Genomic DNA, 24,428 nt, shown 5'->3' with positions numbered 1-24,428 from the left:
AATAGTTCCTGGTGTACAACATGCACTGATCTACAACGATTCTGTTCTATGACAATGTTAATAAATTTGACAAACATATACTCACTATCCATATTTATAGTACAGAACATCGAAACCATTCAATGTACTGCCATACCTCATCACCAACCCCTTAATTCCTGATATATTTCTATCATCAAGGTGAACCTGTGCTAGTTAAATGAACACAGAATTCATGATGTGTGGCGGTCTCTGAGCCTGGCTATTTCCTCTCTTGGCAGGGGCCAAATGGAGAATGTTAAATGAGGCAATTGTGTCCCCGGGGCAAGAGGAGGATAAAAAAAAAGAAGGCATTGCCCCTGCTCCAACCCCAAGGAGCATTCTGTGGCATCCAAGCACTCTTCCATAGCTCAAATTGGGCCTTAACACCCGTGAGAACACACAAACCCACCTGCAGTTATATACAAAATACATCAAAACTAATAATGCCTAACACCCGCAGACCTCAACTACTCAAAAATACTGTACCAAAACAAGACCAAACAAACTAGAAGAGCACTTTTAATGTCAGGGTCACATGACAGCCAGTTCTGTTCCAACATCGTAAAAGATTCAAACTGGGTCTGAAATCCTACAGTTCATTCCTGTATCTGGATTCTAAAAAACATGCTGAGTGGGATCTTTTAATATTCTGTGACTATGTTTACAGGAAACTGATTTCCCCTTCATCCCCACACTGTCAGCTACACAGACACACTCCACAGTGACACCCCTGATAATCAAAGCTTTGTCTGGGTTTTAAAAGGGCGTACTTGAACAACAGCAAGACCAGAGGCCCTCTTTGCTCATAATGGCCTTTGGACATCAATATTTAAATCTTACATCTCTGTTGTGATTAGAAAGACGCCTTTTTTTCTCCCTCAGCCTCCTGTCCTGGAACAACAAGGTGGGGGTGAAAGAAAGCCTAAATCAATGATCTTTGAGTCCAAACTAGATCCCTAAGCAGTTTGCCACTCTCAGCAGCAAGATAAGATAAACTCTCTTTGACCTTAGAGATGAAGTTGCCATGACGATCAGGGAGTCCACTTCTTTATTGATATTTTCCTGATGTAACAACAAATGGAACTAGATCCTGTGGCTGATAATGGCGATTAATTAATACCTATATTGATCCCGACAAGCAAGAGACAAGGCTATTAACTTAAAGCAGGCTGAAAGTCAATTGTTACGTGGGGGCTCAATAGACATCACTGATATCAAATTTGAAAGCCAAACAGAATTAGGTTGTTGAAGCTAAATAAGTAAGATCAAGTGACAATAAAAGCCAAAGCATACATATTTCCTAATGATTTAGCTAAATGTTAGGTTTTCTACTATGATGACGGCTTAAATAGAACCCCGCACAAAGCCAGCACAATGATAGCCTGGCCTAGCAGTTATTGGAATAATAACAGACAAATCCAGGAAAGAGGAAGATAAAGAGGAAACTGTGTGAGGAAGTGACCTGCACCTTGGTTGCAACCCTGCCCACTTATCACATTGCTGCCGAAGCGTCACACTGCTGGGGCACCAAGGGCAACTGTAGGCACTGTCTGTCTATCAGCTGCCAAGCACGAGCCCATCCAACATGACATATAGCTTTTTTCAAGACAGAAAAAAAACAGCTGCTTACCATCCCCCTCTCTATACTGTAGCTACAGATGAGTTCAATGAGTACAGAATGTATTCTATATTGAAAAATTAATTTTAACAATAAAAACACCTAAATTAGACAAAATCTGCCTTGTTATTTCGCACCAAAAATTAAGCAATTGGGGATCAGTCAGGTAAGACAAGGCAACAACACAAGCTGTTATAGTCAGAGAACAGATGTTAGAGGGAAAGTTGGCATCCAGCAACCACTATGCTTCTGACAAAAATCAACAAGAAAAACACAGGAAATACAAAATGATTGTCACCTAATTAAAAAAAAAGACCCTTAAGAATTCAGCATGGCACACATACAAACCTTTTTCTTTTTCCAACCCTAAAACATTTACCTGCCGCGGTTGCCAGTTTTTGTTGACAAGTGTGAGAGGCGGCATGTCACGCCTGCGAGCTCCGTGAGAACAAAGCTGTCCTAACTTGTGAGAAATACGGACGCGGATCCAGTTAAAGTCGTACAAAAATAAACACATCAGCGCTGCTAAAAGCTCTGATCCTTCTGCTAGAACATATAGGCACATGCTTGAATGTACAGTACAGTACATACGCTAATGTATACACAAGCAAACACACATTCACACACGCACAGGATGTTGGCAGTCGATTCAGTAAACACTCGTCTTATCCTTTACAACTATAATCTGCCTCTGATAAATGCCCCTCAAAGATAGAAATGTCACCTGATATGATAAACAGTTTGCTGGCTTTCCATAAGTGGCCATATTCAAGGGCTGCTAAGATTAACAGTAGCGCGTAGATGGAAAAAATAGTTCACTTTTGTTTCTCTTGTTCATGCATATCTATTTTTTCTTCCAATTGCAGGCACAACATTGGTAAATTAAAGATAAATAACAGTATGGGCATAAAAGTTAATTAGCAAAAATAACTGATTTATCACTTCCAATATTATCGTAATATATCATCTTTAAAACCAGATTATCCCTCACTTTTTTTCCCAACATTTTCATTAATAAATCATAACGCATCATTGTGCACTACAGTGGATCAGCTTTTTGAATGCGAGATCACTTTCACAAAAGTAGATTAGATAGTACTTTATTGATTCCTTCAGGAGAGTTCCCTCAGGAAAATTCAAATTACGCATGATGACTGAGTAGGACATAGTGTTATGCTCTGGAAAGTGTGGCTGCTGTATAACAGTGCAGCCCTGCAGCTCGGTGCCTCATATCTTGATTGGATAATACAAAGTAAAAGGAGCAAAAAGAAGCTGCAGGAATTCTCCGGCGACCACATAAAGACAACAACAGTTAAGGCGATAGCACTAAGTCAATTTAATGAGCACATTTGACATGACATGTCCGCGCATTGGCCTCGGAGGGCTGATTCAATATGTTCCCATAAACACCAGTGGAGGAACACCCCCTACATCATCCCAGATTCACTTTAATGCTGTGGAACTTCGGGGGGGGGGGGGCAATTTTACAGAAAAATTACTCAGAGGGGCCCGGTTTCAATTGAGCCTGTTCATATCTTTCCTTCCTATTAAGCATCAAACTGTTCTCCTCTCAGTACCAATAAAGGTATGGACACCACCAGTCACTGAAAGAGCGAGACAAGACAGGGTAGAGGGAGCTTGCTGGAATTCCCACTTCATGCTACAGCAGCTAATCACCATCAGAGATATTTTCATCACTCCTGTCCAATTCTACTGACCCGCCTAACAATCTGGGCAATTTATTGGCATATTGGCATGGGGTGATAAGGCTAAAAACAACAGCAGCTAGCAGCTGGGCTGGGGAGATGAGCTGATAACATTGATATGTGCCCCCACACAAAACACCTTCACCACAATCTCCTTTTTCTATCACATTCTTATTACAATAAAAGTCTGCTTTTTTTTCGCTTTCTTGGAAAAGGGGAGGCTGATAGAGAAAGAGGGCAATATATATAGAAAAAAGGTATATATATATATATATGTATATTTATAAACATAAATGTGTGTGTGTAACATTTCACAGAAAAAAACAAGAGGGCAAAATACATAATTTATCACTGTATTATCGGGATATCCAGGCAGCCTAATCAAGGAGCACTGAGTGACTATTTTTTGCCTTATCATCCAAAGTGGTGGAAACGGAGAAGGAATTATCAGGCAGCTGCAGATTGCTAGGCTGGAATTTTAATGGTAATAATCGGGTTTCAGATGGTATATCTTCCCCGCTTATCTTTCCCATTATCTGCCCTTATCGCCCCAGTCATCGGAGCAAATTAATGGTGCTCTTTCAGCATTTCCTTTTTATCACTGCTCAGAGAGCACCCAAGGGGAAAGAATAAGCAAAATATTAAAATACTGCATAAATCACAATTTTAGATAACAGTCCAATGTATGCAGGGAGAAGGGTGGTGGTGGTAGTGGCGGTGGTGGGGGCACTGCGCCCAACAACCTTTTTGTCCTTTAGAACGACTGTCTGCGTTGACTTTCCATGCGGTGCCTTTTTTTTTCCCAGAGTTCCCGGGGTGTGCGAGAGGATCTAGGCTCCTTGTGACCTTTCTGCATGCAACTACAGCTTGATTATACAGCCGCACACCGGCTGCGCATTAACATGATCTTACACATGACATACTAATTCACACACGGCCGGGTCACAACGATGAAACTGCAACACGAATGTTAGACTTCCTTTCGCTTGACAACAACATTTGGACGCTGCGATTGGATTGGCTACAAAAGGCGAGCGCGTCTTTCGCGTCATATTCGTTGTTGTGCTTGATTTGATGCCATTGTGGCTCGGATGTTGTAAATTAACAGCACTGTATGAATAACACACACATTGTCCAGAATTCTCCATTACTTTTCCCCATATTTGTGTCCCTCTGAAGAGTGTATTTTCAAATTCTTCGAAGGAACTACATACATTCATAAGAACACTTCTAGTACGTAAGTAAAAAGTTTGAATGGGAAAATAAGAAACAATGTTTAATTAGTTTGTATTATACTCGAAATGTTACTCAGTTAGCATTTTGATTATACAGATTTAAACCACAACGTAATCACACGCACACAATAATGATGGGAAAACAAATAGTTTGCATATAAAATAAAAACACACAATGCACAATGGCCTTTGTAAAAAGCAACAATAATAAGCTCCTGTGCACCAATTACAATGTGTCCTCTAGAAGAGATGAGTGCAAGCATGCAAATACATGCAGACACACACGCTTACACAAACGACAAATATTATTTCATCCTTCCCTCGTTTATGACTGTTTTAAAAAAGGTATTCCGAGCTCCGGACAAGTTAGTAGCCATGCATTTCTCATAGTGTACATCTCGACTAGTAGTACAGTGACGTGTTGGAAGAAACACCACACAGTGGAAACACACGTATTAAACCCACAGCTGTGTTTATTTCAGAGCTATGTTTTGTACATAGGTGTGACCGTGTGACGGTATAATACAAAAAAATAATTTGATAAAATACTGTCGATATTTATCATAAAACAAATTCAAAAAGAAAAGGGTCAAAAGGCCAAAAGGTTATACCTTCATCCTTAAAAAGATCATCAAAACAAAGGAAAATCCGGACGTAAATGAAAATGTCATAATGGTACTCAAATTATAATGAATGTTTACATTTATGTATTAATAATAATGCTTGTTGAAGTTAAATACATTATATAATATTACAAAAATATGGTTTTAATTAATAACTTTAAAACTAGTGTGTACTGTACTCACAAACACTGTTTAAAAATGGAAGGAGTAAAAAAAGTGGTGTAAAATGTGTGTATGGGTCAGGTACACACACCTGCACGTGGGGGTCAATGGCTATGCTAATGTGTGTGTGCGTGGGTGTGTGTGTTTGACAGATACGTGGAACTTCAAGCATCTAATAGTATAATTATTTAACATTTTGGTGTTTTTTTTTTGTTTTTGTTTTTTTTTAAATTCCTGTCCCACCCTATCTTAACGTCCATCACAATGGCGGGTGTCAACACACACGCGTGGCACCGTGACACACGTCGGTGGATGAAAAGTAGGTAAAAGTGGGACATAATAAAGCGTCTTTTTAGTCATTTTCCACCGGTGCTAAAAAAAAGTTTTGAGCCAGCAGCAGTTTAGCAGCGGAACTCACCTCCTTGACGAGCCCACGGAAGGGAAAGGCGCTCGCCGGGACGTGAACGGCGGCAGTCGGTCACCCCGCGTTTAACAAATACGAGTACAAACAAAACTCCTTAAAGCCGAGAGACAAGATGGAAAGAAGGGGAATTGAACTCACGTTTGATCTGCCGGGGGTTGCTCTGCTTCCTGCGGGACATGCCTGCTGTGCGACGCTCACTGAGTCCAGGTGTAGTGCGGACAGATCGATAGGTTTTGCTTCATCCAAGCAGTGTTTTTTTTTTAATATTTTTGTCTGCTGGTAAGTGAGAAGGAAAACGATAAAGAAGGGGGCTTAACTACTTTTTTTTCTTTCTTTTTTTAAACGTATATCGTTCCGTCTGTCTTTATCTTTCTGTCCTCCCCGGCTCTGGCTTTGGCGTTGCCCCTCTCTCCTTCTCTTGCTCGATTATGCACGCTCTCTCTCTCCTCTCCTCTCTCTCTCTTTTCTCTCCCAACTGAGTCTGGGAAGTCAAAGTCTTCGCGATTTTCCTTGGAGATAAGATCTGTTCCTCGTCGGCCACCGTAGGTTTGGCTCAGGCCAATTCACTTGACATCCGGATTACACTTCCTGGTCCCAAGTCGTCATTGATCGCTCAATTAGAGAGATGCTGCTTGTTAAGAATATAAATTATAATTATTTGCCACTTGCCAAGATTGATCATTTAATTTCTAATATTTAAATGTTTTAATTTAAATATTTGTAGTCATTATTTTAATTTGAGCATGAAATAAATAAATTAATTAAATAAGATATTTTGGTTTTCCCCTGCATTGAAAGATTCCGCAACATCTTGAGGTTGAATAATGGTGGTTTTCAGAATAAAATACTTATTTCCATATTAAAAGTCCTGCTAATTTCTAGGTATACACATTTTAATTCAGTTTGTCTTATCAAGTAAAATTAACTAGCTGCATAAACAGTTAGTTAGTTAGTTTATAGTTGTTTTTTTCTCAAGTCTATTCTAGAAATGTCCTTAGTTTTAAGTTTTAATTTCAATATGTTTAGTCATTATCTTAATTTTATCATAAATAATTATATTGTGTCTATTCTATCTAAAAAAATTAAAATGTAAATCAAATAAGATATTTTGGTTTTCCCCTGCATTGAAAATATTGTTTAAAGATTCCGCAACATCCTAAGGTTAAATGATGGTGGTTTTCAGAATAAAATACTTATTTCCATATTAAAACTCCTGCTAATTTCTAGATGTACACATTTTAATTCAGTACGTCTTATCAAGTAAAATTAACTAGTTGCATAGACAGTTAATCTTTAGTATTTTATTTTCTTAAGTCTATTCTAGAAATGTCCTTAGTTTTAAGTTTTAATTTAAATATTTGTAGTCATTATCTTAATTGTAGCATGAATAATTATATTGTGTCTATTCTATCTAAAAAATGTAAAATTGAAATCAAATAAGATATTTTGGTTTTCCTCCACATTGAAAATCTTTTTTAAAGATTCCGCAACATATTGAGGTTGAATAATGGTGGTTTTCAAAATAAAATACTTATTTCCATATTAAAAGTCCTGCTAATTTCTAGATATACACATTTTAATTCAGTACGTTGTATCAAGTAAAATTAACTAGCTGCATAAACAGTTAGTTTTTTTTTCTTCTGAAGTCTATTCTGGAAATGTCCTTAGTTTTAAGTTTTAATTTAAATATTTGTAGTCATTATCTTAATTTTAGCATGAATAATTATATTGTGTCTATTCTATCTAAAAAATGTAAAATTGAAATCAAATAAGATATTTTGGTTTTCCCCTGCATTGAAAATCTTGTTTAAAGATTCCGCATCATCCTGAGGTTGAATAATGGTGGTTTTCAGAATAAAATACTTATTTCCATATTAAAAGTCCTGCTAATTTCTAGGTATACACATTTTAATTCAGTACGTCTTATCAAGTAAAGTTAACTAGCTGCATAAACAGTTAGTTAGTTTTTTTTCTTTCTGAAGTCTATTCTGGAAATGTCCTTAGTTTTAAGTTTTAATTTCAATATTTGTAGTCATTATCTTAATTTTAGCATGAATAATTATATTGTGTCTATTCTACCTAAAAAAAAATTAAAATTGTAATCAAATAAGATATTTTGGTTTTCCCCTGCATTGAAAATCTTGTTTAAAGATTCCGCAACATCTTGAGGTTGAATAATGGTGGTTTTCAGAATAAAATACTTATTTCTATATTAAAACTCCTGCTAATTTCTAGGTATACACATTCTAATTCAGTTTGTCTTATCAAGTAAAATTAACTAGCTGCATAAACAGTTAGTTCGTTTTTAGTAGTTTTTTCTGAAGTCTATTATAGAAATGTCCTTAGTTTTACGTTTTAATTTAAACATTTGTAGTAATTATCTTAATTTTAATCATGAATAATTATATTGTGTTTATTCTATCTAAAAAATGTAAAATTGAAAACAAATAAGATATTTTGGTTTTCCCCTGCATTGAAAATCTTGTTTAAAGATTCTGCAACATCCTGAGGTTGAATGATGGTGGTTTTCAGAATAAAATATTTATTTCCATATTAAAACTCCTGCTAATTTCTACATATACACATTTTAATTCAGTACGTCTTATCAAGTAAAATTAACTAGTTGCATAAACAGTTAGTTAGTCTTTAGTATTTTCTTTTCTTAAGTCTATTCTAGAAATGTCCTTAGTTTTAAGTTTTTATTTAAATATGTGTAGTCATTATCTTAATTTTAGCATGAATAATTATATTGTGTTTATTCTATCTAAAAAATGTAAAATTGAAATCAAATAAGATATTTTGGTTTTCCCCTGCATTGAAAATCTTGTTTAAAGATTCCGCATCATCCTGAGGTTGAATAATGGTGGTTTTCAGAATAAAATACTTATTTCCATATTAAAAGTCCTGCTAATTTCTAGGTATACACATTTTAATTCAGTACGTCTTATCAAGTCAAATTAACTAGCTGCATTAACAGTTAGTTTTTAGGTTTTTTTTTTCTAAAATCTATTCTTTGTATTTTATATTTTATCAGTGCTTTTTTGCAGTAACATTATTCATAATAATAACGTATTCAAACGTAAAGACTTAGACAAACTTTTTGATCCTCAAAGGGAAAATGTTTCATCAGAATAGCTCAGTAATAAGAAGAAAATATAGGAAGAAAAAAACACTAAAGAGGAAAAATAAAATACAATAGAAAAAAACAATACTATGCAAAGGCAATATAATATGTTAGGAAAGCAACAGAAGGAATATAATACATAATATAATTAATTAAAAGAGTTCATACCAAATAAAATATAAAAAAACATGTTTTCACATACATTTTGTTTGCACATTAAAGGCCTACTGAAATGATTTTTTTTAATTTAAACGGGGATAGCAGATCCATTCTATGTGTCATACTTGATCATTTCGCGATATTGCCATATTTTTGCTGAAAGGATTTAGTATAGAACAACGACGATAAAGTTTGCAACTTTTGGTCGCTGATAAAAAAAGCCTTGCCTGTACCGGAAGTAGCGTGACGTCACATGTTGAAAGGCTCCTCACATTTCCCCATTGTTTACACCAGCAGGGAGAGCGATTCGGACCGAGAAAGCGACGATTACCCCATTAATTTGAGCGAGGATGAAAGATTTGTGGATGAGGAACGTTAGAGTGAAGGACTAGAGTGCAGTGCAGGGCGTATCTTGTTTCGCTCTGACCGTAACTTAGGTACAAGGGCTCATTGGATTCCACACTCTCTCCTTTTTCTATTGTGGATCACGGATTTGTATTTTAAACCACCTCGGACACTATATCCTCTTGAAAATGAGAGTCGAGAACGCGAAATGGACATTCACAGTGACTTTTATCTCCACGACAATACATCGGTGAAGCACTTTAGCTACGTAGCTAACGTGATAGCATCGTGCTTAACTGCATATAGAAACAAAAGAAATAAGCTCCTGACTGGAAGGATAGACAGAAAATCAACAATACTATTAAACCATGGACATGTAACTACACGGTTAATGCTCTCCAGCCTGGCGAAGGTTAACAATGCTGTTGCTAACGACGCCACTGAAGCTAACTTAGCTACGGGACCTCACAGAGCTATGCTAAAAACATTAGCTATCCACCTACGCCAGCCAGCCCTCATCTGCTCATCAACACCCGTGCTCACCTGCATTCCAGCGATCGACGGAGCGACGAAGGACTTCACCCGATCATCCGTGCGGTCGGAGGCTAGCGTCGGATAGCGCGTCTGCTATCCAAGTCAAAGTCCTCCTGCTTGTGTTGCTGCAGCCAGCCGCTAATACACCGATCCCACCTACAACTTTCTTCTTTGCAGTCTTCATTGTTCATTAAACAAATTGCAAAAGATTCACCAACACAGATGTCCAGAATACTGTGGAATTTTGAGATGAAAACAGAGCTTTTTTGTATTGGATTCAATGGTGTCCGAATACTTCCGTTTCAATGATTGACGTCACGCGCATACGTCATCATACATATACGTTTTCAACCGGAAGTTTAGCGGGAAATTTAAAATTGCACTTTATAAGTTAACCCGGCCGTATTGGCATGTGTTGCAATGTTAAGATTTCATCATTGATATATAAACTATCAGACTGCGTGGTCGGTAGTAGTGGGTTTCAGTAGGCCTTTAAGGGTCAAATTCATCCTCAAATGTTCTATTTACGGCATTATTAAAAATACATATCCCTATTTTATCACTTCAGTACATGTATATTTTTTGCCTCTCATTTTTAATTCCTTTCTTTAACTGAACACTGCACAAGCTGTATGCTTTTTTTTTTAACACTGATTTGTTTATTGATGTTTTCAACGCTGATGCTATCGATTATTTTCGTAATCGAGTAACCTATTGATTAGTTTGTTCGATTAATCAAATAATTGGATAAAACACACTTTTCTCGCCTCAATGCATAGTTTAGAAAAAAAATTGCTGAAATAAACAAAAAAAAATACTGCTTGCCATAACCTTATTTTTGTATCTAATGAATGCACATCAACAACATTGAAATTGCAATTTTAACATGTGTGCATTGATAAGAATTAGAAAAAAGAAACTATCCAGAACACCCCTGCTCTCATGTGCGCTCCAATGCAGCGGCCGTGCAGAAACTACGTCTGCGTATTTAAAGTTCCGGAATATGAATCTAAATGTTTTTCAAATCAAATTAATCGATTTGTTGTGGCCCTAGATGTTTTATTCATCTATTTTCAGCACCTGTACCTTTCTTTTCACACAGGATGTGAAAAACATTTACATGGTAAAATGTAAGCAAATGGAATATTGTAAGCGTCAGCATGTGTTTTGGTTTTGGATTATCAGTAGTGAAATCAAGTTAGTGTTTTCTTCAATTATATTAATCACAGTTTTGAATTTGGATCAATCATGATTAATCACAAGTTATAATTCGCTTGCATACTCAATCAAAGTTAACGCGATAATAACAGCGATTATTCGCATGCGTCCTGACTCCTTTTTGACCCTCGGCCCAATCCGTAGCGTGGGGAAATATATTGGTGTCCAGGTACTGTTGAGCCACAAGCTCGAAAACAGCAAGCAGAATTGCACAGAGAAAGGGGTACATGTGGATATCTCAGGTCCAAAGCCATTTTCCAAAGCCAAACCATTTCCTTAAGAAATCAAAATATTGAAATTCAATGATTTAGTGATTTTGCATGTCTGAAGTAACATAAGAACTTCAAATTAAAGGCGTCATATTATAATTCTTTCTACATTTAATCAATCATCAATCAATCAATCAAAGTTTACTTATATAACCCTAAATCACGAGTGTCTCAAAGAGCTGCACAAGCCACAACGACATCCTCGGCTCAGATCCGACATCAGGGCAAGAAAAAACTCAACCCAATTGGATGACAATTAGAAACCTTGGAGGGGACCGCAGATGTGGGATCTAGCCTAATATTGTGAGAGTCCAGTGTATAGTGGATCTAACATAATAAAACACATTTAAAACACTTACATAACATGTAATGGTGGTTCTTTGACCAAAATATTGCACAGATTATGTTTTACAGGCCGTCTTCAAGCCACTTTCTGACTGTCTCTTCAGGATGTGCCGTTTTGTGGACGGTCTTATTTATGTGCTTCCACTTCGACTGCGTCTTCTCCCCGTCATCCATGTTTTAGCACTTCCTTTTCGAGTTTACTGACAGATATTGTATAAGTTCGAACTATACTCTACTTTGTATTAAAAATAGCTACAGTGGAGGATGCACAAGCCAGTCTGCCCCATACATACAGTACAGGCCAAAAGTTTGGACACACCTTCTCATTCAATGCGTTTTCTTTATTTTCATGACTATTTACATTGTAGATTGTCACTGAAGGCATCAATACTATGAATGAACACATGTGGAGTTGTGTACTTAACAAAAAAAGGTGAAATGACTGAAAACATGTTTTATATTCTAGTGTTTTCAAAATATCCACCCTTTGCTCTGATTACTTTTTATGACAATCTACAATGTAAATAGTCATGAAAATAAAGAAATCGCATTGAAATGAGAAGGTGTGTCCAAACTTTTGGCCTGTACTGTGTGTGTATATATATATAAATATATATATATATATATATAAATATATATATATATATATATATATATATATATATATATATATATATATATATATATATATATATATATATATATATATATATATATATATATATATATATATATATATATATATGTATGTGTAAGAAAAAAATCACAAGATTACATACATATTACGCTCTACCACGGTATCGAGCACTATTTTTTGGATAATCTAATTAAGACATATATATATATATATATATATATATATATATATATATATATATATATATATATATATATATATATATATATGTCTTATGCCTTTTGGATAATCTAATTAAGACATATATATATATATATATATATATATATATATATATATATATATATATATATATATATATATATATATGTCTTAATTAGATTATCCATATATATATATATATATATATATATATATATATATATATATATATATATATATATATATATATATATATATATATATATATATATATATATATATATATATATGTCTTAATTAGATTATCCAAAAAATAGTGCTCGATACCGTGGTAGAGCGTAATATGTATGTGTGGGGAAAAAAAATAGTCTTGTGATTTTTTTCTTACACATACATATATATATATATATATATATATATAAATATATATATATATATATATATATATATATATATATATATATATATATATATATATATATATATATATACATATATATATATATATATATATATATATATATATATATATATATATATATATATTAGGGCTGTGAATCTTTGGGTGCCCCACGATTCGATTCAATATCGATTCTTGGGGTCACGATTCGATTCAAAATCGATTTTTTTTTTTTCAATTCAACACGATTCTCGATTCAAAAACGATTTTTTCCCCGATTCAAAACGATTCTCTATTCATTCAATACATAGGATTTCAGCAGGATCTACCCCAGTCTGCTGACATGCATGCAGACTAGTAGATTTATGTAAAAAGCTTTTATAATTGTAAAGGACAATGTTTTATCAACTGATTGCAATAATGTAAATTTGTTTTAACTATTAAATGAACCAAAAATATGACTTATTTTATCTTCGTGAAAATATTGGACACAGTGTGTTGTCAAGCTTATGAGATGCGATGCAAGTGTAAGCCACTGTGACACTATTGTTCTTTTTTTAATTTTTATAAATGTCTAATGATAATGTCAATGAGGGATTTTTAATCACTGCTATGTTAAAATTGTAACTAATATTGATACTGTTGTTGATAATATTCATTTCTGTTTCACTACTTTTGGTTTGTTCTGTGTCGTGTTTGTGTCTCCTCTCAATTGCTCTGTTTATTGCAGTTCTGAGTGTTGCTCGGACGGGTTTGGTTTTGGATTTGGATTGCATTGTTATGGTATTGCTGTGTATTGTTTTGTTGGATTGATTAATTTTAAAAAAAATAAAACTTTTTTTTTAAAATAAATAAATACAAAATAAGAAAATAATTTTTTTTTAAAATGATAATCAATTCTGAATCGCACAACGTGAGAATTGCGATTCGAATTCGAATCGATTTTTTCCCACACCCCTATTATATATATATATATATATATATATATATATATATATATATATATATATATATATATATATATATATATATATATATATATAGTCTAACATGTTTTTTCCTGTGGTTTATTCTGATTATTATTATGATCAACAAACTGCAAAATCATGAAAATCATTCAAAAAAAAATCTTGAAAATGTTCATGTAAAATAATCAATAGTATCCCTGTATTTACTTGTATTAAATTAATAACAACATTTACAGTATCTCCCAACCAAACTTAATATATTTGGAGTACTGTAATGGTCACCATCAAATAAAAAACAACAACTAATATTTGCATGCACCAACAATACACTCCATCGGTTTATTTAATTAACCCTAGATGACACGCAGGCCAGGAAATAAAAGATGCAAACCACCATCATTGCAGATTGGGAATACTGTACACACATTTTTCTGTGAATATGAATATTACACTCACACAAGAGGGGGATTTCCAGATTCAAGATGTGCATTTTTCTTCTATACATTTGAATCAATATTTATATACTGTCACTCACAGTGTTAACGGAATCCCTCTGACTACATTTAGTCAGCAGTTGGAAAAAGTATACATAAATAAATAAATAAATGAAAGAGAAAAAAAAAGCAGTAACCATATTCAAAATGGTCGTCCAAACTGGAAATCACTCTGTTCAATTAGCCTGTTGGACTGCAAAGGAAGACAAGCAAGTGGCCTGTGAAATTATATCATAACCCAATTCCACAACTTTGGAATATAGTCTAAAACCACGGAATAATTCATGTGGCAGACGGTCAGTGGTGGTTCACCTCCAGGAGAGCATCATCCTGTGTTCCTCCTCTATCCTCTGGTGGCTCCAGTTTAAGTAAAAGCTTTCTTTAATTCTTTCCTTCCATAAAGTGCAATGAGCCGCATACTGATGTCAGCAGGCAGTGGCAGTCATTGCTGTCAACACCCGGAGAGTTGGACAGTACATGCAAAAGTGTCAAAATATGTTTCTTACATTTACAAATGATAGAATACAGATGACTAACAATCATGTATGATGATTTTTTTGTAGGACTATGTCAGTTACAAAACTCACAATGAGAAACAATGAAAAAGTCAACTTTTTACTGTAACAAACAAGCTTTTTGGCCACCTACTAAAGAAAAATAGTCTGAAAATTAAATCAAACAGTTTATAGACTTATCAAAGCGTTGATCTTTTTTTTTTTTTTTGATCAATTACACCAACAAAAAATAACAAATCTGCATGGGTAGGATTCCGCTTAGAAGTAAAATATTCTTCTACAAAAATCTGTTTAAAAAATGTATGTCAACTAGAAGTGCCCTGATCTGATATAAATATCGGTTATCAGTTCGATATCAGCAAAAAAACCAAGTATCAGATGATATTGGCCCTCATCTAAAATCTCCAATATTAGTGCCGATACAAGCAATCCTGCAGAGTGTCTACTTGTGCAACGCTAAACAGCCAGTTAACATTTAAAAGTTCTCAACAAGGACATCATATTGATCTGTTCTAGTATTTTTGTGAAGCCATTTACAAAAGGTAAACATTGACGGCTAAACTCTACTAGGACCTAGCAGCTACACAACAGCTAAGCACACAATAACACGTAAGCTAGACGTATGTATTAAGTGTCCTTAATTGCACAATTATGCAGTCACATTTGTCAATATGAACAAGTATCAAATAATTATTACTTACCTATACAAAGTATTTAAAGGTTAGGGATATTAGAAAGTAGAGCTGTGAATCTTTGGGTGTCCCACAATTCGATTCAATATCGATTCTTGGGGTCACGATTCGATTCAAAATCGATTTTTTTTTTTCAATTCAACACGATTCTCGATTCAAAAACGATTTTTTTCCTATTCAAAACGATTCTCTATTCATTCAATACATAGGATTTCAGCAGGATCTACCCCAGTCTGCTGACATGCAAGCAGAGTAGTAGATTTTTGTAAAAAGCTTTTATAATTGTAAAGGACAATGTTTGATCAACTGATTGCAATAATGTAGATTTGTTTTAACTATTAAATGAACCAAAAATATGACTTATTTTATCTTCGTGAAAATATTGGACACAGTGTGTTTGTTGTCAAGCTTATGAGATGCGATGCAAGTGTAAGCCACTGTGACACTATTGTTCTTTTTTTTATATATATATATAAATGTCTAATGGTAATGTCAATGAGGGATTCATAATATTAATTTTTGTTTTACTACTTTTTGATTGTTCTGTGTCGTGTTTGTGTCTCCTCTCAATTGCTCTGTTTATTGCAGTTCTGAGTGTTGCTGGGTTGTGTTTGGTTTTGGAATTGGATTGCATTGTTATGGTATTGCTGTGTAATGTTTTGTTGGATTGATTAATTAAAAAAAAACATTTTTTTTTTTAAATAAAAAAATAAAAAAAATGATTTTTTAAAAATGAGAATCAATTCTGATTCGCACAACGTGAGAATCGCGATTCGAATTCGAATCCATTTTTTCCCACACCCCTATTAGAAAGTATCTAGTAACAATAGTGTCTGCATCATCATGATCTTAACTTAATTAACTATTGTGACCACTAGGTGTCGCCAAAATACAAATTAACACTCTACTTTAAAATCTTACATCTGTCATAATTTTAGTGGTTTTCATACCTACTATTGTTCTCTGAGTGATTTGACTTGATCAAACCTTTCTTAACAAGCCACACTACAACATAACAAAAGTCTGTATTCGTGCCAATATCGTATCGGATATTAGCACGAATACACACACACACACACACACACGCACACACACACTCACACATTTGCATGTATATATTGTCAGCCACCCATTGATTGTCAATGGGTGGCTGACTAAATACTTTTTTGCCCCACTGTATATATATATATATATATATATATATATATATATATATATATATATATATATATATATATATATATATATATATATATATATATATATATATACACACACACATATATAGATAGATAGATAGATAGATAGATAGATAGATAGATAGATAGATAGATAGATAGATAGATAGATAGATAGATAGATAGATAGATAGATAGATAGATAGATAGATAGATAGATAGATAGATAGATAGATAGATAGATAGAACGCTGGTAAGCCTGTATTGTTGGCAGCAAAGGCAAACAAAGGTAAGAATTAAACTACCGTAAATTCTGGACTGACAGCCGCTACTTTTTAACTTTTAACCCTGCGCTTTATACAAACATGCAGCTAATTTATAGATTTTTCCGGGGTTAAGAGCTTTACATACAAGCAATAAATTGAGCCTCGTCTCATCTTGCTGAACGGGTTATGGTTGACCAATTAAATTGTTCACATTAAATAATTTAGTGAGCTATTTAGCGCATTAAAGACTCAACCTCGTCATGGAGAAAAAAAGAAGAAATGCACAAGACGCATTCCCAAAACCAAAGACAATCGACCCGGGCCATCGACAAAGGAAATCCACCTCTACTAAGGCAAAGATGACTCAATGACTTTTCCGGTAGGCTACTGTCTTTTGTTAAATTTGCGAATGAACACAAGCACCTGTGTAAATATTTCATGTTTCAATGTGTACATCTGTGGCTTATAGACGTGTGCGGCCAATATGTGTACAAAATAAAATGAATGAGTGCACTCTATAGCACGGAAATTACGGTATTTTCGCCTGAGATTTTTCTTTTTTGGGATGAGTATTGGTTAGCTACGGCGGAAGTTGCATATTTTGAAAGTTGTCGTCCCTCTTATGCAAACAACTCTCTCACCGCACACAAACACGCACATACAGAATCCCCCTCCCTTTCCCATTTCTTCCAATAATTAGTCAGGCCAGTACACCTTCATGGCCTCACAAACAGTACTTGCTCCAACTTTCTCTAATTGATGTTGTCCTCCTCCAATTCCATAATTTACGCTTGAGGTTGCAGTTCTAAAATGTTCAACTGTCTCTCGTTAAGTCAATGCCTCAGAGACTGCAAGCTGTCATAAAAGCCAGAGGTGGTGCAACAAAGTACTACTGGTGTGTTGTGGTGCGTTATTGTTTTTAATGATTCCATTTTTTTCCCCTCAGAATTGAGTGATTCCATAGTTTGTTCTGCTCTGCTTGATCTAAAATTAAAACTGTTATTGACTACCACAATTCATATTCTTAATTTCTTTTAGTGGTTTTTGAAGCCAGTAAGTGTCAGGCCTGCTACTGACAGTTTAGTCATGTTTGTTTTCCTGTGTTCTGTGCTTTTTCCTGTCCAGATCGCTTATTTCGGTTTCTGTTTCCTGTCACTGCATCTCTGTCCTGAGGGCTGCTTCTCTCACCTGTCTCTGATTGGCACTCTAGACACACCTGTTTCCTGTTGCCAATCAGGCTTCTTGATAAGCCAACCTGACCTGCACACAGGGCTGGATCACTTTACTTGAGAGTCGGCTTCCTGTGCACCACCCTGTTGCCAATACAAATACTTTTACTTGCATCTTTGGGGTCATGCTACAAGCAACGCACACCAAACGCTGACATAAATGATCCAGCCAGTGAGTGACCCCGCAGAGATTTCTATGGCCCAGCGGCTTGACAAGATTTTGGCCCTGATGGCCACATTGAAGCGTTCTCCAGCTTCACATTTAAGCTCCCTCTCACCCATCCCTGTCGTTTGTTGGCCTGTCTAGGGACATCTGGGATCCGTTCCTTGAGGGGGACGCTATGAGTAGCTGTGCATCTGGGGAGGCACAGCAACTTCCTGCTTCAATGGTGTCATCCACGATGCCGCTACCATGCCTCCCTGATTGGATGACCTCATCAGTGACTTCATCAAGCTACCACCAAGCCTTCCTGTTTGGCTCCGCCATCCTCTCCAGTGGGTCTGTAGACGCCGCCATCCTCTCCAGTGGGTCTGTAGACACCGCCATCCTCTCCAGTGGGTCTGCAGAAGCCGCCATCCTATCCAGTGGGTCTGCACAGTCAGCGTCATACGCTCTAGTGGGTCTGCCGCAGTCGGCGCCATCCACTCTAGTGGGTCTGTCGCAGTCGCCGCCATCCGTTCTAGTGGGTCTGCCGCAGTCGCTGCCATCCTCGTCTCTAGTGGGTCTGCCGCAGTCGCCGCCATCCTCGTCTCCAGTGGGTCTGCCGCAGTCGCCGCCATCCTCGTCTCCTGTGGGTCTGCCACAGTCTCCGCCATCCTCGTCTCCAGTGGGTCTGCCGCAGTCTCCGCCATCCTCGTCTCCTGTGGGTCTGCCGCAGTCGCCGCCATCCTCGTCTCCAGTGGGTCTGCCGCAGTCTCCGCCATCCTCGTCTCCTGTGGGTCTGCCGCAGTCGCCGTCATCCTCGTCTCCTGTGGGTCTGCCGCAGTCACCGCCATCCTCGTCTCCATTGAGTCTTCCGCAGTCGCCGCCATCCTCTCCAGTGGGTCTGCAGCATTTGCTGCCATCCTCTCCAGTGGGTCTCTCGCAGTCGCCGCCATTTGCTGTAGTGGGTCTGCCGCAGTCGCTGCCATCCTCGTCTCCAGTGGGTCTGCCGCAGTCGCCGCCATCCTTGTCTCCAGTGAGTCTGCCGCAGTCGCCGCCAACCTCGTCTCCAGTGGGTCTGCTGCAGAATCGCCTGTCTCATGCTCTCCGTGCTCGCCTGCTGCTGAAGCGCCTATCTGTCGCTCGCCGTCCTTCAGAAGCCCCTGTCTGGCGTTTATCTTCCTCTTCGTCAGTCGCAACGGTGGCCAGTCCATGGACATCCTCTGCGCCGACAGCAGCAGCACCTGGGACCTGGGCGTAGACCTCTGCTGCTACTGGGGCGTTCATCCTGCACTTTTGTGCTCCCCTTCGCCAGCTGCAGTGGTGTTCTACCTACCGCCGACACCTGGCTCTTACCCGCTGACTGTAGGGACACATGGCCTGGACTGTTGGCTGGCCCTCCGCCATTCCTCCCACTACCCTCCCATTGTTTTGGACTTTCTGTTGAACTTAAAACGTCTGTTATTCGTTGTAGGAAGGGGGGATACTGTCAGGCCCGCTACTGACAGTTTAGTCATATTTGTGTTTTCCTGTGTTCTGTGATGTTTCCTGTCCAGTGCTCTTATTTTGGTTTATGTTTCCTGCCACTGCACCTCTGTCCTGAGGACTGCCATCTCACTTGTCTCTGATTGACACTCTAGACACACCTTTTATCTGTTGCCAATCAGGCTTCTATATAAGCCAACCTGCCCTGCACACAGGGCTGGATCACTTTACTTGTTAGTCGGTTTCCTGTGCACCTCCCTGTTGCAAATAAATATACTTTTACCTGCATGCCATATAGTTTTGTCTCATGTCTGCAATCTGCTTTTATTCTACAAAATAACAACAGAATGAACATACTTTAGATTTGGTGATTCCATATGTTTGCCAGGGTCTGTCATTTCAAAAATGCACAGTGTTAAAAAGTCTTTAAGAGCTCTGAAAAGAGAGCCACAACAAGGTCGCCGACCTCTACTGGCACCATAGCAACTATGTGCTCAATAATACAATTTATAAATAACTTTTTGCATGAGAGGGAGTCAAATTGCCAGCTGAAAATTAATTTACCGCCACTCCTAAATCCTGTGAATGCAACATGGTTCGTCTCTGCTCTTCCTGAGCCCCAGTGGCTTGTTTGTAACTGTGTGTGATTGACAGCTACAAATCTGAAAGATTGGGAGGATTTTTTTTTTTTCCCCGTCCCCACTGCTCAGACCAGATGGTTGTGATAATTAACATGATACTGTTTTCATCGCAGGGGAAATCACTGACACAAGGTTGGTCATATTAATAGGTTAAGGTAGATACTGTTTGCCGTTAGGAGGCTGCAGAGTGCAGTCACATAATCAGATTATTAGGGGAATGCTTGATTTGATGTGCTGAATCATTTGATTAGAACTGCCAAGTTAAATTTGGGCACTGCCATTCAGGGAAGGCATTCTGTCTGGTTGCTGTTCATCATTAGAAAAAGGTTATAATTTAAGGCTCCTAGTACAAGCATGCATTTCCTTCTCATTCAAAGCTTAGAAAACATAGTCTGGGTGTGACAAAATTATTTAGAGACAGCGTTGCAACCACTAATATGATTATTGGTTTGACAATAATTGCAACTGTAGTTTTTATGCATTGATGCTTTTTGTAATCTGAACCACTTGTGAAACAAAATATTGTCATGTATAACTTGATATTTGCTCCATTCAAGTTCATTAAATTGTCCAGTTTGAGACCTTTTTTCAGTTTCAGATTTTTTAAAGAGTTTTTCATTTTTATGTAAAGATACAAAGGACACTTATGAAAAGTGTATCCTTTCATACGTATACTGACACACCTACACACTTGGATGCATACAAATACACATCCACATCACCTTTACACCATGACACATAACAATGCATGACTCATTGTTATCATTATCATAACACTGTATAAGTGAATACATTTCTCAACTTCTTTTTTTGTTTGTGTCTTTCTTTCTTTTATAATCTACTTACTGTACAGTCGTCCCTCAATTACTGCTATTAATTGGTTACGGACATGACAAATGTCTGCAAAGTAGAAATCATTAAATTATAATCTAAAATGTTAATAGCGACAGAAAAAAAAAAAAAGTACTACCTTCTAAATACATTTTTTAACATTACAAGAGTCCTCTCTAGACATGAAACAACAAATTTTAGTCATCTTTACATTCTTTTAATCAAATAAAGTAATATTGGCTGAGCCAATCAGTGGACACGATACTGAACAGCGCTTTATAATTGGTTTGGTTTCCTCTAGTGACGAATACTGTTGTAGTTTGTTTACTTCATTTAGCCGTATGCTTTAAAAAAATCTGCGATGTGGTGAGGGACGTCTGTATGTATCTAAAATATGTATTGTTTAATTTGAATTTATAGTAAAGGTGCTAAGAGTGGTAAATTGTATTCTTACTATTAATTAGAGTAATAATGATCATTGCCAGTACTTTGATATCACTGTTTACTTCAATAATTTATTTTTACTCTATGTATACTGGTATCATATTTGTAGATACTGTATCTGCTGAACTGTTGTGGTTTTTGTTGTTGTCCTCCTCTTGTCCCTATAATTCTCCCCTCTGTATTATTTTTTTGTCTTTCTATCGCCTCCCTGTGCCAAATACCGCACTAAAATTGTCCAAACATTTAATAAAGTTAAATGATAAATGATAGAAAAGAACATGCCACACTTCTCCTTTGTAAAGTGAATATGTACAGCAGATACGGCCATTGGCAATAATAATTGTTTTTAGATTAAAGTTATTATTTATTATAATGTGTATGGGGATAGGTTGATTGGCAACACTAAATTGGCCCTAGTGTGTGAATGTGAGTGTGAATGTTGTCTGTCTATCTGTGTTGGCCCTGTGATGAGGTGGCGACTTGTCCAGGGTGTACCTTGCCTTCCGCCCAAATGCAGGCTCCAAAAGGGACAATCGGTAGAAAATGGATGGATGGATACTGTTCCTCTAACATTCAAAAAAGCGGTTATTCATCCTCTACTCAAAAGACCTAACCTCGATCCTGACCTCATGGTGAACTACCGGCCGGTGTCCCACCTACCGTTTATCTCGAAAATTCTCGAAAAAATTGTCGCACAGCAGCTAAATGAACACTTGGCGTCTAACAATCTCTGTGAACCTTTTCAATCCGGTTTCAGGGCAAATCACTCTACGGAGACAGCCCTCGCAAAAATGACTAATGATCTATTGCTAACGATGGATTCTGATGCTTCATCTATGTTGCTGCTTCTTGATCTTAGCGCCGCTTTCGATACTGTTGATCATAATATTTTATTAGAGCGTATCAAAACGCGTATTGGGATGACAGACTTAGCCTTGTCTTGGTTTAACTCTTATCTTACTGACAGGATGCAGTGTGTCTCCCATAACAATGTGACCTCGGACTATGTTAAGGTAACGTGCGGAGTTCCCCAGGGTTCGGTTCTTGGCCCTGCACTCTTTAGTATTTACATGCTGCCACTAGGTGACATCATACGCAAATACGGTGTTAGCTTTCACTGTTATGCTGATGACACCCAACTCTACATGCCCCTAAAGCTGACCAACACGCCGGATTGTAGTCAGCTGGAGGCGTGTCTTAATGAAATTAAACAATGGATGTCCGCTAACTTTTTGCAACTCAACGCTAAGAAAACGGAAATGCTGATTATCGGTCCTGCTCAACACCGACATCTATTTAATAATACCACCTTAACATTTGACAACCAAACAATTAAACAAGGTGACTCTGTAAAGAATCTGGGTATTATCTTCGACCCAACTCTCTCGTTTGAGTCACACATTAAGAGTGTTACTAAAACGGCCTTCTTTCATCTCCGTAATATCGCTAAAATTCGTTCCATTTTGACCACAAGCGATGCTGAGATCATTATCCATGCGTTCGTTACATCTCGTCTCGATTACTGTAACGTTTTATTTTCGGGCCTCCCTATGTCTAGCATTAAAAGATTACAGATGGTACAAAATGCGGCTGCTAGACTTTTGACAAAAACAAGAAAGTTTGATCATATTACGCCTATACTGGCTCACTTGCACTGGCTTCCTGTGCACTTAAGATGCGACTTTAAGGTTGTACTACTTACGTATAAAATACTACACGGTCTAGCTCCATCCTATCTTGCCGATTGTATTGTACCATATGTCCCGGCAAGAAATCTGCGTTCAAAGAACTCCGGCTTATTAGTGATTCCCAGAGCCCAAAAAAAGTCTGCGGGCTATAGAGCGTTTTCTATTCGGGCTCCAATAGTATGGAATGCCCTCCCGGTAAAAGTTAGAGATGCTACCTCAGTAGAAGCATTTAAGTCTCATCTTAAAACTCATTTGTATACTCTAGCCTTTAAATAGACTCCCTTTTTAGACCAGTTGATCTGCCGTTTCTTTTCTTTTCTTTTCTTTTCTACTCTGCTCCGGGGTGGACCGCTAGCCTGTCCATCAGATGGGGACATCTCTACGCTGCTGACCCGTCTCCGCTCGGGATGGTTCCCGCTGACCCCACCATGGACTGGACTTTCGCTGATGTGTTGGACTTTCACAATATTATGTCGGACCCACTCGACACCGAGGATGTCGTTGTGGCTTGTACAGCCCTTTGAGACACTTGTGATTTAGGGCTATATAAATAAACATTGATTGATTGATTGATTGATTGATATCCATGAATAAACATATATACATACATATATATATATATATATACAGTACATACATATATATATACTGTACATACATATATATACACACATACACATATATATATATATATATATATATATATATATATATATATATATATATATATATATATATATATATATATATATATACATTTATATATACATATCATCAATCATCAATCTTTATTGCAGACCTTAAGATCCATTTAAACATATAAAAACAGAATAT

At 36.8% G+C, this 24,428-nt stretch overlaps 1 protein-coding gene across 3 annotated transcripts in view; it reads right to left on the bottom strand.

Annotated features, from left to right (window-relative positions):
• Positions 1-24,428, bottom strand: part of zfpm2a (zinc finger protein, FOG family member 2a) — a 515,248-nt gene that overhangs the window by 277,273 nt on the left and 213,547 nt on the right. Inside the window, exon 1 of one of the 3 annotated variants that reach the window (XM_062063678.1) lies at positions 5,928-6,339. The exons of the other annotated variants lie outside the window; for them this stretch is intronic. Within the exon in view, the coding sequence (XP_061919662.1) occupies positions 5,928-5,967 (40 nt within the window). The 5' untranslated portion in view covers positions 5,968-6,339. Of the gene's footprint in view, positions 1-5,927; positions 6,340-24,428 lie in introns of those variants that run through there. 3 annotated transcript variants of the gene reach the window in all.

This window comes from Entelurus aequoreus, linkage group LG11 (assembly GCF_033978785.1).
Source record: "Entelurus aequoreus isolate RoL-2023_Sb linkage group LG11, RoL_Eaeq_v1.1, whole genome shotgun sequence".
In the NCBI taxonomy this organism is placed as follows: domain Eukaryota; kingdom Metazoa; phylum Chordata; class Actinopteri; order Syngnathiformes; family Syngnathidae; genus Entelurus; species Entelurus aequoreus.
This window is presented reverse-complemented; position numbering and strand designations above follow the sequence as displayed.